Source organism: Dermacentor albipictus, chromosome 2 (assembly GCF_038994185.2).
Source record: "Dermacentor albipictus isolate Rhodes 1998 colony chromosome 2, USDA_Dalb.pri_finalv2, whole genome shotgun sequence".
NCBI lineage: Eukaryota > Metazoa > Arthropoda > Arachnida > Ixodida > Ixodidae > Dermacentor > Dermacentor albipictus.
The window spans coordinates 137,105,039-137,124,467 of NC_091822.1; the positions used below are offsets into that span (position 1 = coordinate 137,105,039).

Consider the following 19,429-nt stretch of genomic DNA (forward strand, 5'->3'; position numbering starts at 1 on the left):
GAACTTGCTTTTCCCGAGGTCACACATGCGCGCTCATTCATCTTCAGGAGGCAGTTATAGTTCCTTTGAATTTTGAATGCATACTCACGATGGCTTCGTGCTTTGGAGGGGGCACTTTTGTCTTGGCGTCTTGCTATATATGCTTGCTACTCGAAATAAAAATCAATTGAAAGTCGGTGCTTGTCTTCATCGTTCTTTCGGTCCCTCTGTCTGTGTACGCGCTGTAAGTGATCTTCACTTGCAAGATTGCATAGAAGTTAGGTGACAATCTCAATTATGGCAATTATGTCCACGGACACCACATTTTCTGTATTGCAACATTGTGCGAGCATCATGCCCTAAAAATCTAGCAAAATCCAATGTGGTGCCAAAAATGTCAGTCGTCCTTATGCATTGATCCAACAGAAGTCCTACACAGTTGACTTCCATCAATCCAATCCTGACATCACTGACGATATTGTTCTAATTATCCGGCGGGCCGAATTAAACAAGAGACAGGAAAATTGTTGAAACACATCACTGACACATTTGTCAGTATTTCCTCAATTTTAACACATCCTAGAATCGAACATAAGGTATAAAAAACAAGACTTTGCCCTGAACACAACTTTGCTATAAGGAAGCGCTCCTGGATCAACAAACAGGAGTGCTGCACATGTCATCAACGCACCTCTAGTTTTTTTATGTAGTTCTTCGCTTCTTCAACTCTGCAGGCACAGATTTTTCGCTGCTCACTGGCAGCCTTCTGACGCTCCGTGTCCAGGTCGATGGCTTCACTTTGGAGTCGCTAAAGGAGAAATGCATAGCACATGATCCAAGCTGAAACTGCGTCAACGAGGCACGCAATATTGCAACACAGCATGGTGCAAAGTGTGAAATGAATGCACAGTCAAGGAGCTAACAGCCCGCCCAGCAAATTACAAGATTTCGAGACTAGATGAGCAGAGTACCAAGGCTTCCTTTGCAGACATCCTCTATAAATTTTACTCCGCATTCAGCACAATTAAAATAAAAAGAGCAGCTGAAAAAAAAAAACAATAAAATCTACTTTCCCTTGACAGACATCTTCATGCAGTATGACAGCTGCAAAGACGTAAGTAATGAAATGCAATGATCCATGTTTGTATTGTCTTAAATCATGGGCCACATGGAACCACAGGGCTAAGTGCTTTAATTCCTGTATTCAAGAACACAACTTAAGTTGAAGCCCATGCTTGACTGGATTTAAATGACCCCTGTCATGAAGGTGCTGGAGGAAATGCAATGAGCATCCTCCGGCATCAGCATGTAAGTGAAGCATGGTCTTCAACTTCAGTTGCATTCTTGAATATGGTGGTTAGAATAGTTTAATACAACGGGAGTGCAGTTTGGTATTCTTGTCTTTCAAGGACCTGCTCAGAAATAACAGGGTTCAGCTCTCAACAGAGGAGTACACGTAACAAGGGCAAGCCAAGCTGCACTTTAACTTGCAACTGAGCAGGCTACGATACTCACAGGTAAAACATAACGGCTCATTTACTTTAATGTGCAAAGGCCACAATTTGGCTGCAAAGCATACTTAAGCACAAAGCTCCGAGTTAAGTTTGACTATCTGGGGCGGATAGCTTTCAAAACAAGTAATGCTTTAGGGTTCTGATCCCCATTAAACTGCGTCTGCCACAACCCAGAATTTACTGCGTCTCTCTGTACATGATACCATGCACGGCCTGTGCACCACATGCTCAAAACAAGGGTAAGTCTTACTATAACTATAATTACATTAAGTCTGAAGTAAAATTAATCAAAGGAGTGATTTTGGTAAAAAGTAACATAAAGTAAAAAATGCGTTTGCACCTATTTAATACTATCGTCAGATAAGTGAATGTGCACAAGCTTGGTTAAAAATTGGAATAAACAGTGGAAAGGCAGTGCAACAATCACTACTTGCCAAGTTATGGAAAGGGATTGGGTTGGAATAACCTTGTGGTCTAATGAGCATGGCAACCAAATGAGATTTCATAGAAAGATAGTTTCACAAGAAATAGCTAACAATCATTATTAAAATTTCACTCTATGCGAGTTGACCCCTTTGTTTTCTTTGCAAATCAAGCATAATTCTTTGCCATGATTGCATGACCCCTTAGCCGCAATCAATCCTACCCTGCACCTGTCTCAAGATAACCAGTGAAAGCACGTCCCTTTAGCACAGTATCCATTTTTAGTAGACTGCTGCGAGGGTAAAAGTAATGGCACTAACCTGGAGGGCATTGCGTTTCTGCTCAAGCACAACACTGAGCTGTTTAATGTGCGACAGCTCGCCAATAAGCCGCTTCTGCAAAGAACAGAAAGGAAATGAAAGGAATGAAACAAGAGATCAACACTTCTACCAGTGTTTTCAATGCTGGAGGCACTCTTCCCAGGACTGAAAGTAGAGTCGACACTCGTTACAATAGAGCATAATAATCCAGCAAAAAAGGTTCATTACATACAAAGTCCGTACTATCCAAAATTAGGGCTGTGGTATGTTTTGGAATGGTGAAACTTCACATATACCACTACGTAACCCGCAAACAATTACAAAAACAATAAGAACATTGAGATTAATATAAATGTGGATAAATGGGTTGATGCGGTGATTGCACAACCACGCAACACAGCGTCTTGCTGTCCACTGTTTTTTTGGGTGCTGGTTGGCAAAATATTGACACATGGTAGTGACTGTGACAAATACAGTAACAAAACTGTAAATGACAAAACTAAATTTTTATTGGGTGAATTTGTGCCCTCAAAAGGAAGTTACACTTTAAGCACAACGATAGCGGCGAACTCAGTCAGTGGTCGGCGAAAATTTGATCAAGTCAAGCGCATCAGCTTTTATACATGAGTCGTCAAATCTTCAAAGTATTGCTGGGACCCGCATGTCTTCCACAAAGTTCTACACCATTCGCGTCGCGCAAACATGCAATCAGATTACACAAGGTTCAGTGACAGACAGTGGATGGAACCACCGATAACATTCCAGAAGCTTACGATACATGTAGGCGCTTCCTGCGCTGTGCGATCACATTTGTTAAACGGTGAAACGTGGTCGCCCAATAAAGATAAACAAGTAAACGTGTCAATATATAGCGGTTTACCTGCACTAGAACATATGAATATCCGCACAAGGGCATGATTAATGGCTGGCACAACATCAAGTAGCCAGCTGGCCAGCGTTGCCATGTCGGTTGCCTGGCCCAAGTGCACTTGTTTGTATTATCACCACCCCCGATAATACAAACATTGGCTACAGTGTTTTATAATACACAAAAGAGTGGCCTGCAGTATAAACCAATGTATTAATTCTATCTTTTACAACAAGCGACAACTGTGAAATCTGTAGCACAAACGAGAGCCGTGGTATGAGGCAAGTCCAACTCTAAGCCCATGTATGGCCACTGCTGCATTGCATGCGAGACGGCTCAACCACATCATGCACCTCGCAGTCTGGAAGCCACGAACAGCAACATATCTTTTTTTTTTGTGCAAATTGAGGCGATGAAAAATAATTCACTCTCAAAACACTGCATTTTGTGATCATCAGCGGTGGTTTTTGAAGGGCCCTACACTTCAGTTAAGCCTCATTCATGTCTGGTTAGGCTTTGCACCACCTTTGGCACTTGCTCGGCACAGAGGGTGGCGCGCATCTCTTTTTCTAGCATGGCCGTGTGCAGCCTTTTCTAGTGCATGCGCAGCCCACATGCCCTGTTTTAGAGATAATCTGTTGTGCGTGTGCAAAGAGTGAACGTGTTAAGATGGCATGGCGACATGTGCGCTGTCTTCCCATACGTTTAATACTGGTGGTTGTGTACTCGCGAGTTTTACAGACGCATGAAGCGAGAGGCAGATGATGCTCCCCGCTGCTGGCGCTTCTCATGATAGCGCTTCCCACAGTGGGAGGATGTGAAGGAGCTAACGTGAAAGCGTGGCTGGCCTCACTTCATACAGCCGATGCGAAGACATTGTCCACACAGCATGAAACCCCATCTTTGGTCGGCGACTCTCAAATTCAACAAAATGAATTTTTTTCTAATTCAAATTTGCTTTCTGTGACTTTCCCTACAATCCAAAAATTTTGCGGCCCTTTCCATGCAAGAAAATTAATCAGCGGCTGTATTTGTTTGCACAAATGTAAAATTTAGACATTACGAAATTTTGATATAACGAAGCAAAATGCCAATTTTAATGACTTGATTATACGATGTTTAACTGTATTTGCCCAAGTTCAAGATCACTGTGACGCATCTTGAAGTGCTCTCAATAGCTCAATACGAAGCAAAGTCTGCCAAGGTGCCTAACCAGGAGCAGCCAGGAGTGCGCGCACGATGGCAAGAGTGCGTGTGGTCTGACCTGAAGTTTCACATCTTTTGAGGCTAGTTCAAACTAGTCAAAATTACAGAGACCCCACAGCTATGACATCGACAAGCAGCATGGCTAGAATTTATATACTATGCGGGCGGCCATGACCGAGCATGAGCAGACGACAGTCGGCTTCTCCTGGACGTATGCAATTTTTATTGAAGTTCAAAATGCAGATTTTCACTTACCTTAGCCTGTTTATTAAACAGCACCAATAAATATCTACAGTAACAGCAGGAAAAAGCACACTGATCTAAACACCCTTCTTGATTGATTTCAGCTATTGGCCAATAGCAGCCACATATGGGAATCTGCTATACGACGAAATATAGCCACCCGAAGAGAGCGAGAAAGATTCAGTTGAAAAGAGAGTGTTTAAAAAAAAGGTGACTTTGTGCTCCGCTTGTGAGATTCATGTTCTACGCACAACTGCAAAATTTGGCTGAGATGTTCACAGCAGCACATACTATCCTGCAGACTGTTTTTTCACCGAACCCAAGGGGTGGTTCAGGACCACTTTAAATACTGGTTCTGTGGAGTGGGTGACGACGTTGCAGGTATGCAACCGAAAAATACAGCCCTGAAAATCAGTTGCTGATTGTATTTTAATTTCTTTTTTAATAGATTTTGCCTTAAGCTGGATGCAATTATAGAACAGTCCAACAATAACCAGGCATTATTGTAAAAATTGGCAGCTATCCATTGGGTGCAAGTGATGAAACAAAACAATAGTAATGAAAGAAACCTAAAATAGAAAGTTTATTACAAAAGAGGTATCATTATGACTATCAAGATTACCTTTGCCATTCTGAGCTCTTCAAGTTGTTGCTGTAGGGTCCTATCCTTTGTGTGCAGTTTCTTGACTTCAGCTGATCTTGCAGCAATCTCCTCAGCAAGAGCCTGCGAGTGGAGTTAATAAGCATACGTGCAAACTTGTATGATAGCCACAGGAGAACAAAGTTTTGGCTAAGTGAAGAACACCCCAAAAAATGGGATTTTATTTTGTATTGTTTTATTCTAGACGTGAACAGACCAAAAGAGATCGGCTAGTGCCGTTTGAAGCTGTACTTTTTCAGCACACCATGTAACAAAAAATTACATTAATAGTTTTACTAGACACTGCACTGAGCAGGCCACCATTTCAATGTTTTACCAATCAACCTACTTGAACTTCAATGAAACCTAGATTATATTTTGAGGGGAAGAAGACTGGTGCAGTGTGCTTCCGTTGCACTTTCATACACATTCATATATCTGGATAGTAATTGTTGTATAGTCTTTGCCAAGAATTTCAAGGTCACTTTTCCAGTGACAAGATATGTTGCTGGGCTCTGCAGCAGGGATACTGTAGCACGTCTCACACATTCTAGGGCGTTGAAGCTTTCAAAAGTATACAAAGGTGTACTAGTATGCTCAGTAACCTAATTTCCCTTATCACTGCCCTTACCTGCTTGTCTTTTTCCAGCTTGTTCAAGTTGGTGACATCCACAGACATCGTCAACAAGCGGGGTGCACTGAGCAGGGGTTAAACAGACAAACAAAGAATGCAATATAATATACATGTGACAGTTGATCTACCCAGCTAGTGAAACGTACATGAGAAACCAGCTCAGAAGGACAACAAACATTCACTCAAGTGAAAAAAAAGAAGAAGAAATGGAAAAGAAGGAGAGAGAGAGAAAACAAATGACAGAACTATAGCTTCCATAAGAAAAGAAGAGATTAAGGCTGGCAAACATTAACCTAGATGGTATATTACAGAGGCAGGAAAATTAGAAAAGCCTAGGAAGTAGGAGGGGGTTCAACATGTGGAAATACGAGATGGAAATGGTGGTCTCGTGATTTGATTTCAGACACCTGAAGGAATGAAAAGTAGCGCTGATGTAAGGACAGATAAGCATATTATATATAATTATATGTAAGCTGTAGCTAAAGTTAAAGTGATACATTATTGTTTTACAGATGCTTCTACCCGAATAAGCATGACACTCCCAACTACACATTTCTCCCAATTATTGCATCATCAGTAGCCTCCTTTACACGAATGCAACAGTTGTGAATCACATTGTCTTTTTTAGCCTATTGCATTAATGTAAACAGGAATGACCTGCCAGGAAGAGGCATGGCCTTATGCATTAACAGGAGCGTGAAGCCACCTCCAGTGAATTCATGTGAACAAGTGCACGGCATCAGAAGAGAGAAAACGAAAGCATGAAGCCTTATGCCACTCTCCTCCACGTGTAAAATACTCAATAAAACAGGTGTAAGCTCATTGTGAACACTGTCGTGTGAGGTTTGCATGTAAGTGGCAGCGTAATACACTCAGGTTATGCAGTAGAAAGTGCAATGTGCTACTGTTGCATTAATGTGGAGATGGCTGTTGAGCCATTCTGTAATTGTAGACTGCAATGTAGGCTGCTGAACTAATGGAATAAGTTGAAATCAATGTGCCTATTTCATCTACAGGAAACTCTTGTTAACTCCAACTCTGGTAATCGAAATATAGGCTAAGCCTAAATTTTTTTCTGGCTGTAGTTTTAACCCATGTGTTTTCCACCTCTTATCTCGAAAGGTTTTTGCACGAGGCTCCAGATATCTCAAAATCTCAACTTCAAAAATACCAGAAAAAAACCAACAGGGCAGTGTCGTTTGCAGTCGCTTTTTATCCGCCGCCAGCTCACAAGCCAAGCCAGACGCCATGCCGGACCGTGCGCCCCGCTTATCTTTCCCCTTTTTTTCTATGACCGTTCACGCACTTTAGCAGGGCAGTGTCGCTTGTCCTGCGCTCGTCCTATGTTTCCGCTTGTCCCTGTGTCATTTTTTGCGCTATGTTTCCAAGACAGACACTCTCTTTACCTACAACATACAGTAAGCTGGGACACTGCACACGGTCGCCGCGATTGATTCCCCCTAACCAGTTTCTAGCGTGAAAGGTAGGCAATCGCCGAGAGAAAACTATGTGAAATATGTTCTTATAGTGGGCTGTCTGTGTAACCAAATGGAGCATAACAGAATGAAGTTTCAATTCAGCAATCGCACGGGTTTGCGGTGACTAACTGCACGTCTGCATGCATGTCGGCGCACAATAGAGAGTCTTAGAATAGGGCTCCAAACATTTTTAGGCACCAAATAAACAGCATCGAAGCCACTGCGCATGCGCGAGACGCAAACTGCGTTTGGGTTTTGTGTCGGGCATGCTATTTCACTGATTTAGCGACAGCCCCAGAAGATTTGCGTGAACAAACATGGCTGCACCCATCGAAGCGACGTTTCTAACCTAGCACCAAACTGGGTTCGATTCGTGGTAACGCGTGAAGCTTGCATGCTAGGAAAAGTGACTGCGGTTATCACTTTCTCTTAACTAGCGAGTGTTATGAAGATTTATTCATTAGATCCCGCTGATTCCGGATTCGATCGTGGATCTTATGGCTCGTAGGTCTAACAAGAATTAGCTTGGCTCGTGAAGGCACATAACGTTGGTTACTCAGAACTAAGGGCAACTAATTGTTTCCTGCTTACAGAATAACCTCTAAATTGTAATTAAATGTGAATACACAAATATCAAAATTACTATTCTTATCATAAAACGGTATATTATATTTATTTTGAATAGCTTTTCTTTGACGCCGTAGTGGCGCTGTCAGCGGAAGACGCTATCCGCAAACGCAAAGCGCTCAAAGCCCTATTCTAAAACTCTTCACTCATGCGTGCCCCCAACAATAACACTCACAAAGCTCTTTGGGGCCCCAAACTACTGTTGGAGCCCCTATTCTAAAACTCTCTAATGTTTTGATTTCGCTGCGAGCGCGTTTTCGCACTGTGCCGTGAGCTTTATGCCACAGCATATGAGCATTTGACAGTACGCAAACAACCATTGTTGCATGTACACTATCAGAGCTGTTCAAAAATAATTTAATTATAGCTAGTGACTTCGACACCTATGGCGACTTGTGATGTGCCGTCGCAATGATTCAGTCTTTTTTTCTTTTCTTCTAAAGTCTTGGAAGCTTCAATATCATTATTTCTCAAGTTGCATTGCCCTGTATGTTTATCGGTCTTCTAAGTGAGCAATTACCCACTGCTTTTTTTTTCTTAATCCAGTAAAATATTCATTGTCTGGTGCTACATAAGCATGAACATATGCTATGCCTTTTTTTTTAATGTGCTCTTTACCATTCACTTTCCATTCGAATTAACTTTCTTTCTTTCTTTATTATCATCATAGGTGTTACAGTGCATACGCAAAAGACTGTTGGACCCAACAGCCGTAGGCTAGTGGATGGGTCCGGGTGCAAAATATAATAGACATTTGGTACAAGCATAGAGGGATCAATACACAGGATGAATGCAACACGTTAACACATTAGAAACAGGAAAATTTTTTTTTTTTTACAGCATGCATAAAAATTATCACCAGTTACATAAATTATCAAACGGCAAAGAACAGAACGCCAAGCAAATACAGGCACCAAATCAGTGGTTTATAGCTAATAAATATGATTTTAGTGCTTTGTCGAAATTTTGTGTTTTTATATTTACTTTGGAGGGTACGTTCCATGTAACCAAAGGCTATCAGGGGACACAAAATTGGTGAAGAAGAAATTGAAGTCGCCCATGAGAAAGTTCTTTCAGCAGTTCTGGACTACGGAGTTGAGATAGGTGAACTCCGGAACTATTTTACCGATGATGGGTGGCCGCGCTCACTGCAACAATTACTCAGACGCATAATCTTAGTTCGTGGACATGTACAGCATGTCTGCAAAGGGTCCATGATAACGCCATTGGGTGTGACGCGTGCCTGAAGTGGCTGCACTTTAAATATGCATCTGTCACATCTACGCCAAAAAGTAAGGTGTGGTTTTGTTGGAATTGTCATGTGTGAAATTTTTGAAAATATGCAATGTGTACAAGATATGCAAACTAATATGGGCGTGTTCAGATTACGGTAATCAAAGTCCCGTGACCATTTTCTGTTTTCAATAAAATTTTATTTGTGATGGGCAAATATGTTGACACAAACAACCCTTAGCTCTGCATGAAACGCTCCAGTTTTCTTGGGAAAAAGTTTTATATGACAAGAGGTGGAGAATGCTATTTTTGCGATTACGCAAAGTTCCAAGTCTAGGGCCCTCCTGCATGGACTTTTTTTTTTGTCATGCTTGAGTATTTTCTCATGTAAGCCTAACAACATGTACTGTTTCAAACACTAACATTTCTTTTGCTGTCTTCTTATTCTGGGAAAGGAATCCTGAACTTTTCTCTACGAGCTACGCACTACAATGAAGCCACTTTTCAGCCCAACCTTCACATAAGATGTATCGAGATTTGATCACTGATTGCTGAGAAAATATTCATGCACAAGAAAAATGTGTTGCGCATGCAGGAAGGCCCCAAACATGGAACTTAGCGAAATCGCAAGAACAGTATTATCCACCTTTTGTCATATACCATCATGGTCATGGGACCTCCATTACTGTTCTTATCTCAACATGTCCATATATATGTTCATATTTTTGTCATATGTCTCATTGTCATATGTAAATGTGGTTAAAGAGCCAGGCCCCATCTCTAGTGCAGGTGTTAAAGTACCGGGCCCCGTCAATGTAGTCACTACCTAAACATTAATAAAAATCCAGTGCTAGCAACACTGGAGAGAGGAATAAAAGACATTCAAGAAGTGCATGGCCCAAGCGCACAACGTTTTTGTGCAAAAAATATGCATTTCATTTTCACAGTTAAACCTTGATATAATCAACTTCAATATAACGAAATTCTCCATATAACAAAGTATTCACCTTTTCTTAACCTCTAGTACATAGAACAACTATGTATTTAGAACCTCAATATAATGAAGTGTGTTCGCGATTTCAATATAACGAAATTTCACTGCCACCGCAAACTAATAACAAGACAATATACGGAAACTTCTTCAGTCGCAGATGGTCAAATAATTGAATTCCAAGCGGCTGCTTGCAAACGCACCTCTCAAATCGCATACGGCATGACAAGAGTGACTGCCGAAGTGGAGCCGCATCATGTTCCCTATAAAGTCCAAGTAATAAAAGATCCTATTGCACCCCACGCACTGTGTGCTTTCAGTGCGAGTGAAAGTGTGCGATGGTGGGACAAGAAAGATGGCGGCTTCGTGAGTTCTGCCTTTGTGCATCAGCAAAGGGAAAGAGGGGAGGGGAGCAAGCTCGCGGTAACGCGATCAAGTGCGCGCGAAGGGGTGGCGTGGGGGGCAAGTTGGCGCACGTCTCGGCCATGGCTGCGCATGGCTGTAAGCGCAGCTGAGTGCATACGCAGCCGCGCACCCTGCTTTAGAGGTAATCTGCCACATGTGCAAAGCGTGGGCGTGCCAAGTCGGCATGGCATCATGTAAGCTGTCTTCCCACGCGTTTAGTATTGGAGATTGCATAATCTCGAGTTTCGGTGACGTGTTGGAGCGAGAGGCAGACGAAGCATTCGCTCTCCGCTGCCGGCGCTTTTCATGATAGCGTCACCCCAGTGAGGGCGACACTATCAGCCGTTTGGGCTGATTGCACACGAAAGCATACCACTGATGTGAAGATATTGTTGACGTGGCATGAAAGCATGTAATTCGTCGCCAACTCCCAAATTCTTCAAAAGGAATTCTTTTCTTATTCAAATCTGCTTTTTACGAGTGTCCGATAATTCAGAAAATTTTGCGGTGCCTTTCCGTGCAAGAAAAATCGGATAAGCGACTGTACTTTCATAAAAGGTCGAATTTCAATACAATGAAATTTGAATATAATGAAGCAAATTGCAGATTTTACCGACTTCGTTATATCTAGGTTTAAGTGCAATAATTTCTTTTTAGCTGCAGAACATAAGCATGAGCAAGCTTGCAACAGCAGAGATTGACAATCAGCACTACCTTTGGATCACAGTGACCTTTTCAGCGCTTTGCTGCCGCCGATTTCACCTACTTCAGGAACTTGTCTAAATGAGTTTGCCAAAAGCAAGCACCCACCTGGTGAACGAAAACTTGTGCCGCCTCCCCCCCCCCACGAGAGGGCAGCATAAGTACCATCACAATTTCCATTTGGATGCACTTCCTTGTAATCTTGAGTCACACGATCTTTCAACACTTGTTAACCTTCTGGCGAACAGCATTATTTGCAAACCTTTACGAAACATTTGTAGAGCAAGCTCGACAAACAAGCAAACAAAGACAAAATTAACAGATTAGATTGCTACAAATTTTAATAAAAGATTTATAATCTGCATGCATTGAATGTATTCACAACCAATGCTGCGCCAAAAAATGAGCAAGGAAAAAAACTGCTTACGACAGCTCCGAGGACATAGTCGTAGTCCGTGAGGGATCATACTGCGACACTTTGACGGTGTACTGAAAAATGAAAAACACATGCAAGTTACGAAAAATAATGCCTTGTTTTATATAAAAAATTTAAGCACTTACACCTCGCTACAATAAGGTTGAAGGGGGAGCCAGAACAACTCTTACATATCCACAACTTTGTTACATCCGTAATTGCCCTTTACTGCAATAGATGCCTAATGTGGTGCAAAATTTTTAAACATGCAAGAAAGACACCTTTACAGCCCTTCGAACCAGTACACGGCCATGCATGCGATGAAGTTTTATTAAAACAAAGGGAAAAGTATGTTAATCGTGTACAACACACCAACTACATCCACCTTACACAACAGCCTTATGATAGCTGCCTTCTGTTCCAATGTCATGGTCGTTTGTTTCAGTTATCCACTTGTCTCGCCCACACTGCCACGAAACCGGCGAAATGGCAACGAAGTAAAAGAGAACTAGCACACTGCAATGGTAAGTTTGTTGTGATAGGACAGCATGAGGCACACAACACTGTGCGCCGACTACGCAGCTGATCCACTGCTCTCATGTGGCTGCTGCGTGAATGAGGAAGCCAGCGTACCTCACCGAACTGACATAGCTTGGACAGCTTGTGACCTCCGAGATTGCACAAGCACCGATGCAATCATGGAAACCATGCCTAGCTGCAGCAGCCTGCAAAGCATGACAAAGATGCAACGGTCTTTGACATGTGCAGCCATGTGCAAGAAGCGGCTCACCATTGCTCAGTGTCACACAGGCTGATGCAGCTAAACATGGCCTCCAGGATAGTGCTGGTACAATTTGACAGTGGCATATCATTGTTTTGTTATGCAAGAAGTAGTTGCACAGTTGTCCCATCGCTATCTTGTGATGGTAGGCTGCTGCAGACACCGCAAACGCAGTTTTGGTTTCGTATCACTTACCACGCGGACAATTTTCAGATCAATTTTCATGGGAAAAAAAAGGTTCGTATTAGAACTGTATAAATACAAGAAGCATTCAATTTGTTAGCTACAACTCTTTGAATGAAATACTTCACAGGGTCGGCCTAAAGGATGTTTTTGGTGGAAGATGATGTGTTTGATGGAATTATTGTCCACTACAGTCAAACCCAGATAAGGTAGAACCTCGTTCATACGTTGTGGAAAAAATTGCGAGAAAAAAATATACTAACTGGGAGAATGTACGAGCCAAAGTATCTGGTGGTACTCCAGCGGCCAGAGACGCATTTTATTGTTTTCCTATTGCATTGTATTCTAAGAGGGCGATGGGAAACAAACGAAATCGAGCTGGTGGGCGTCACTGGATGCCACCAAAGTGAAATGTGATGCCCACATCGTGCCACCTGCAGCAGGGAATGGCAGCGCACTTGAATTCTCATCTACTAAAAGTGTGCAGTATGCTACCAATGACACTAAACACCATGCGCTGTAAAACAGATATATGAAGATGCTTATCGCAATATGTTTGGCGGTGATAGCTGTGAATGCGGTGTGTGCTGAACCTGGTGGAGATTTGCTAGTACCAGAATAAGAAATTGTGCGTGCCATCGTTTTCACCTGAGGAGGGCAGCTACATACCGTTCTCGATCGCGCGCACCTTGCGCCTTTTCTTGTTCACATGGGATCTGGCAGCCAGAAAACGTATACCATCGCAGTCTGCAGCAGGGAACAACGGCGCATTCTGGTTATCACCTGTTAAAAGTGTGCGCTAGGCTTCCGACGGCACCACGCATGGTGAGACAGATAGGCAAAGATGGTTGCTGCAATAGGATTGGCAGTAATAGCTGCAAATGCCGCATGCGACGACCCCGGAGAAGATTTGCTGGCACCAAAATGAGAAACTGGGGGTACGTCGGCGTTTTCACGTGAGATGGGCGGGTGAGTATTGCGGTGAAGCTGCTGCAGTGGGAAGCTATATACCGTTCTTGATCGCACGCACCTTGCATATTTTCTTATTTACACGGGATCTAGCGACCAGAAAACATACATATGATATCAGTTTCGTTCGCAGTTTTGATGATCGTTGGTGCCAAAAAGTCGTGTTTTCTGGAATCATATGAACTGGTAAAAAATTAGGGTAGCTCTATTGGGTTTCTCGATTGAAACGTTAGCGCCAGGAAAACGTATGTAACAGGAATGTATCAATGAGGTTCTACTGTATAACGAATTATTGTAAAGCAAACAGCTGTAAAATCTCCTTGAAAATTTATATATATATATATATATATATATATATATATATATATATATCATTAAATCCAGAAGTTCGTTACACCCAGGTTTAACTGTATAGAACTGGAAGGGGATCTCGAAATAGTTTGTCATATATATATATATATATATATATATATCCAGTTCTATACAGTTAAACCTGGGTGTAACGAACTTCTGGATTTAATGAAATTTTTTCATTCCCCAACATGCCATCCCCATAGAAGCCATATATTTCTGACCTCCACGTAACAAAGGCATTGTGGCACCTGACCTTGTTTTAACGAATTTTCAACGCTCATTTATTATCGTGAGCAGTAGTTCTACAAAATATTCGGATAAGCGGTTGATTGCGAGACGAAAGCATGCAATCACAGCGAGCCAGAGCAATTGATCCAGTTTGCCGAGATGATGATAATAAAAGCCGCTAGCTCCCCCAGTGCAGCTTTGTGACAAGCAGATCAGCCTCTGCATTTTTCACTTATGCATCATGACACCAGGTGCCACTACCGTGCCTGCCTGTTTTAAATTTTTTTAGGCTTACAAGTGTTGGCATGGCCAGGACTGGTGTGGCACGGTGGCAGGTGTGTGAACATGAAAGCGAACGCAACGCGAGTGCTAACTTCAGTAGTTCCTTGCATGTTTTTCATTGTGTTTCTTCGCTTCGAAAATTAGTTTGGCGAAGAAGCGCAGTTTCGTCTTTCAAGGACAAGCGTTCAATTGTGAGTGCGGTTGCCAAGGGCATGGAGGATGTCACCGTCCAGTTCAACATCCCAGCCAGCATCCTGTTGACTATCTTGAATGCCAAAGAAAGCATTTGCAGTGCTTTCTTTGGCACTCCAAACATGCCCCTAAATGGAGCGATCTTGCAGCAGAAAGCGTAGGATTTTGCGTGCATCCTGGGCGATGAGGACGTCAAAGCTAGTAATGGCTGATTGCAAAGATTTAAGAGCCAAAACAGTCGTCGGGAAAATCACTAGCGGCGAGCCTGCCTCTGCCGACAGCGACGCTTCGGCGTCGTGGGTTGCCGAGAAGCTGCCTGGCATTTTCCGCTGCTATGAGGCAGTTGAAGTCTACAATGCTGGTGAGACGGCTCTGTTTTATCACATGTTGCCAAATCGAACGCTGGCTCTTGAAGGGGAAGACTGCTGCAGTGACAAGCAAAGGAAATGCCGGGAGATGGTTTTGCTTTGCGCCAACAACAATGGCAGTGACAAACGAATCCCGTTAGTTATCAAGAAAAGTGCCCAGCCCAGATGCTTCAAGGAAATGAAGCAAATGCCAGTTAAATATGTGCCCAATTCTAAAGCATGGATGTCGCGGGCAACCTTTTCTGACCAAATGAAAGAGTTCACTGAAGACATCAAGTGATGAGGCCGCCAAATCTGCTAGCTGCTTGACAATTGTTGCATGGACTACATCGATGGTCTTCAGCTGTCAAACATTGAGTTGATATATTTTCCTCTCAATTGCACGTCCCTGATACAGCCACTGGACAAAGGAATTATCAACAGCTTCAAATGCTGCTATCACCGTCGGGTGACAGGTGAGGTCCTTCTGGACATCCATTTTAAACAGCAGACAAAGATAAACATATATCAAGTGATCGAGATGCTTGCTGCATCGTGGCGAAGTTGGAAATCAGATGGTTTCAAATTGCTTCGCCAAGGCCCAAATAAAGGTCGTTCAAGCTGGAATCTGCGATGACTCGGAGGAGCCTGAAAACCTTCCTGATGACACCAAAGCGTGGGATGCACTATGTGTGAATGGTGGAGTGCCCGACGACATCGAACTTGGCGTATTTTTGTATGCTGACAATGGCACCGTAGGTACTGATGAAATGACATATGTGGCACTTATTGAAATCATGCAAGATCGTGGTGACGAGGAAGGTGCATCAGAGGCAGATGCACTGTTTGCCATGCCTTCCACGAGAGAGGTGATGGATGCGGTGCATGATTTAGCTTCTTTGGAGTGCCGCTTGATGTCATCAGTCATGCAGAGGAAAAGCTAAAATCACGCAGTTTTTTTCTCCTGAATGAAGGTTTGAGAGGTGAGCTCACCTTAAGTGAAATCCGTCTCATTTTGTTTTTGCATGATACTTCCTGGTTTTCACCTGAAACTACATGTAACGAAAACCTGCATATAATGAAATATCACAAACTTACATCCAGGTTTAACTGCATATCCAGGTTCGACTGTAGTACTGCCAACGCAGGCACTACAAGCATCAGGGGTACCAACAGGGCTCTAATGGGGTCAGGTGCATCCGTGCCAACCAGTCAAGCTCAAATTATCCAGTGAGGGCCAATTTCAGGATCGTAATAATGAATGTTTTCATTGATAGAAATGTAGGGGTGCTGGCCATGGCCTTCTAGTAGGATCGAACTGACCCAAAAGTCTAATTTGCCGCTGTCAAATTAATGAACGTCTACTGTATTCCTCTTTTCATTTTGTCTGAATTTTATTTCAACTTAGAAAAGACTCAACAGTACCGTTAGTGCCCTTATATAAGTTATCTGAGCACACATTATCCAAAGTAACCTATAGGTTCGTGGCAAACACAGCTCAAGGACAATGGGTGGGAGGGAGGCAAATGGTATTGCTGACCAGGTTGTCCTTGGTATAGAACCGCCGGATCCCCAGTTGGCGCACTTCAGCCAGGCAGTCCTCAGTGTGTGCATCACCGACAGGGATGTCATGCACTCGGTATCGCTTGCACAGGTAGCGCATCACTCCATCAGGGGCAGAGAACAGAGACTGGATGTACGCCCGGAAGCCATACCGCCTATAGTAACAAGACAAGACACAAGATAATAAAGAAAGGAACAAATTAATGAGGGAGTCTACTCTTAAAACAATTTTCTTTATGGGTATTATTTCGTAAGAACTTGTAGATTTTATGCACTTTGATATGCCAAATTCCTAAAAATTATTCATAACAGCGAACCCATTTATAGAGAACTCTATAACTCCGCGATAAGTGGTCGTTGTATCAAGTCAGCATTATATGTGGACTTTCCCTTCAAAGCGCAAACAAAATTATTGACACTATAGCTGGCATCAGTAGTTGTGATTAGACACCACTTTGCTACAAAAATATAATTTTCAGTACCTTCATTTTCTTTCCCGATACCTTTCCGCATCTAACAAGGTTTCCGTTAAAAACGTCATCTGTAAAACAAAATGCAGCATTGCAGCTTTTTCGAAACGGCGTCCAGGCAGTTCCAATCACTTGCCATTTTGAAACTACAAGCGCAGCTGCCACCATTTTTTCTTCAAGCTCATGATAGGTTTTATTATCAGCAGCATGCAAGTGGATTCTGAATACGACAGCGAAGCATTCTAGTTGGCTGGAAGTGTAAGGTACTACAGCATGCAGGCATTTTGCAAATGTATGGCTACAGCATCAGACATGAGTCGCACATTGAGACCCTCGAAGTTACGTTTTCAATGTTCCTTCAGCAGAATAAGTATGAAGTTCAAAAGGCAGAACGCCACAGCGAACCATTATCAGCAACTACATAAGCAAAGCATCCATGAACTGTGATCTTCCAATAACAACGCAGTAACCGCCGACTCTGCAAGTTCGGTCTGTGACAAATGAAAGTATGTTTGTGGATCTGTTGTAACAGGTGTTGGCTGACTAGGAGGCTATCATAGTGGCATACATCTTGTGCTGCCACAAGATACAGTGAAGTCCACTTATAACGATATCAAGAAGAATGAAAAATTTATAACCGAGCATCGCTATATCAGGACTGCCAGAAAAAAATAAAGAAAAGCTGCCGAACATACTTCCGTAGCTCCGAAACCAAATTTCCCACTTAGGATAAAAAATTGGCATGGTAGAAAGTAGGCTGTGACAAATTTTAAAAGTTAATTTATACCTCTAAGCAGTGTGTCAAGCGTTAGGCGCCCTGAAATAGTCAGTTCCAGGTTCACAACTATAGTATGCATCGCGTCCAGCGGCTGCGCGAACACTGGCGGCTATAATTTAGCATGCGCAACATCAGTGAGCAATTCTATCGACGACAGCGCACTTTGCGCGAACATTGGGGTCTGTTACATTCGAATGGCGGGGGCTGGCGATCTTCGGGGAAGCGACCGACGGAAAGGCGCCACCATGTCTGCTGCGACGACTTGCTTTGAAAAGGCAATATGTCAGTCCCCAGCCCATCAGCGCCACCATGGCTGCGGCGGCCACTCGTTTTGTAAGGAGGACAATGTACCGCGTCCACAAAGGAATGACGCCGAGATGTCGAGACGCAGTCGGCGAAGCAAGTATTGTTAGTGTGTATACCGACACCGTCATGGTCTGTTTGGAGCAGGGGAGCTCCGGGAAGATGTTTGGCAGTGCCATCTCACGCAGCTTAGAAGTCGTCAGTTGACGCGGCGGCCATTGACAGACACGGCGGCCATTGACTGCAGTGTCGACTCTGGGCTAAAGAGGCGCCTGCTCAGGGCAGCACCGTGTCTGCGAGAACCCTCTCACCTTGGTGTGGTCAGTGCAACCTGTGCGGAAGTGACTGCGTAAACCCTCCTTCTCAAAGGCGGGCCAGCTACAATAACTTTGGACGCTCCGTTTGGTCGACCGGCTGTTTTCCCTCACCTAGGGATCTAGGGAGGACAGAGTGTTTATAAGCAGCCGTTGCACGGTTTCTGAGTAGGCATTCTCGCTCAGTCATGCTAAACTGATGAACTGTAACGTTCTCATGTAGATAATGTAAATAAATCCCATATTCCTCGTTCTCTATGAGAACGTCTCTCCCTTGAACAACGTCCTCAGCGTGGATAAGTTGGACAACGGCATGGGCCAGCTACCATCTATTTCATGCCCGACCCCAAACATTACAGGTCGGTGTCGAAGACAGGTCACTGTCAATCTTGTTGTCATTGCTGCTGCTGTCGTTGCCTCTGTCACACTATGCCACCGTCTGTGTAGTGACAACAATCGCCCCGTTGGAGACGCTTCGCAGAACGAGGCAGTGCTATCTGCAATCAGAAATTCTTCTATCGAAGCACTACCTATTTTATCGCCAGTAGCGATGTGCTCCCAGAGTTAATGTCAGCGGCTGCTACTGTGTTGATTTCACACATGGGGGTTTTGGGCCCTGGCGCACAAAGCCCGCCGTTTCCATTGATCGGCATGATCACTAGTTGTAGGCTTCATAATTGTGGCTGCACATGCAGTTTTCGAAATGGTCAATATCATCAACTGCGCGAGCTCGTACCATGAGTCTTGCAGAACTTGCAGCTTCATCCCAAGCGACACAGCTTTGCACTCTGCGAGCGCACCGACTGCTGCTTTTGCTGCACATTTCAACACTCACTGAGGAAGAGAGGGATATAAAGTCCATCAGTATAGATATTTGTGCTTGTTGGTGTAACATTTTGCAATTGTTTTTTAGTGCAAACAGCACAAGGTCGTAGAGAAGAAAACAGACACATACAGGCACGAATAGGTGGAATAGGGAGATTGTAG

General features: G+C 43.3%; 1 protein-coding gene across 1 annotated transcript in view; it reads right to left on the bottom strand.

Moving 5' to 3' along the window:
* SMC5 (structural maintenance of chromosomes 5) overlaps positions 1-19,429 on the bottom strand; it is a 96,855-nt gene that overhangs the window by 38,058 nt on the left and 39,368 nt on the right. The window contains exons 13-18 of the mRNA XM_065452067.1: positions 16,555-16,732; positions 11,691-11,752; positions 5,825-5,891; positions 5,176-5,277; positions 2,237-2,311; positions 671-787 (exon numbers count right to left, since the gene is read on the bottom strand). Coding sequence (XP_065308139.1) covers positions 671-787; positions 2,237-2,311; positions 5,176-5,277; positions 5,825-5,891; positions 11,691-11,752; positions 16,555-16,732 — 601 coding nt within the window. The remainder of the gene's footprint in view (positions 1-670; positions 788-2,236; positions 2,312-5,175; positions 5,278-5,824; positions 5,892-11,690; positions 11,753-16,554; positions 16,733-19,429) is intronic.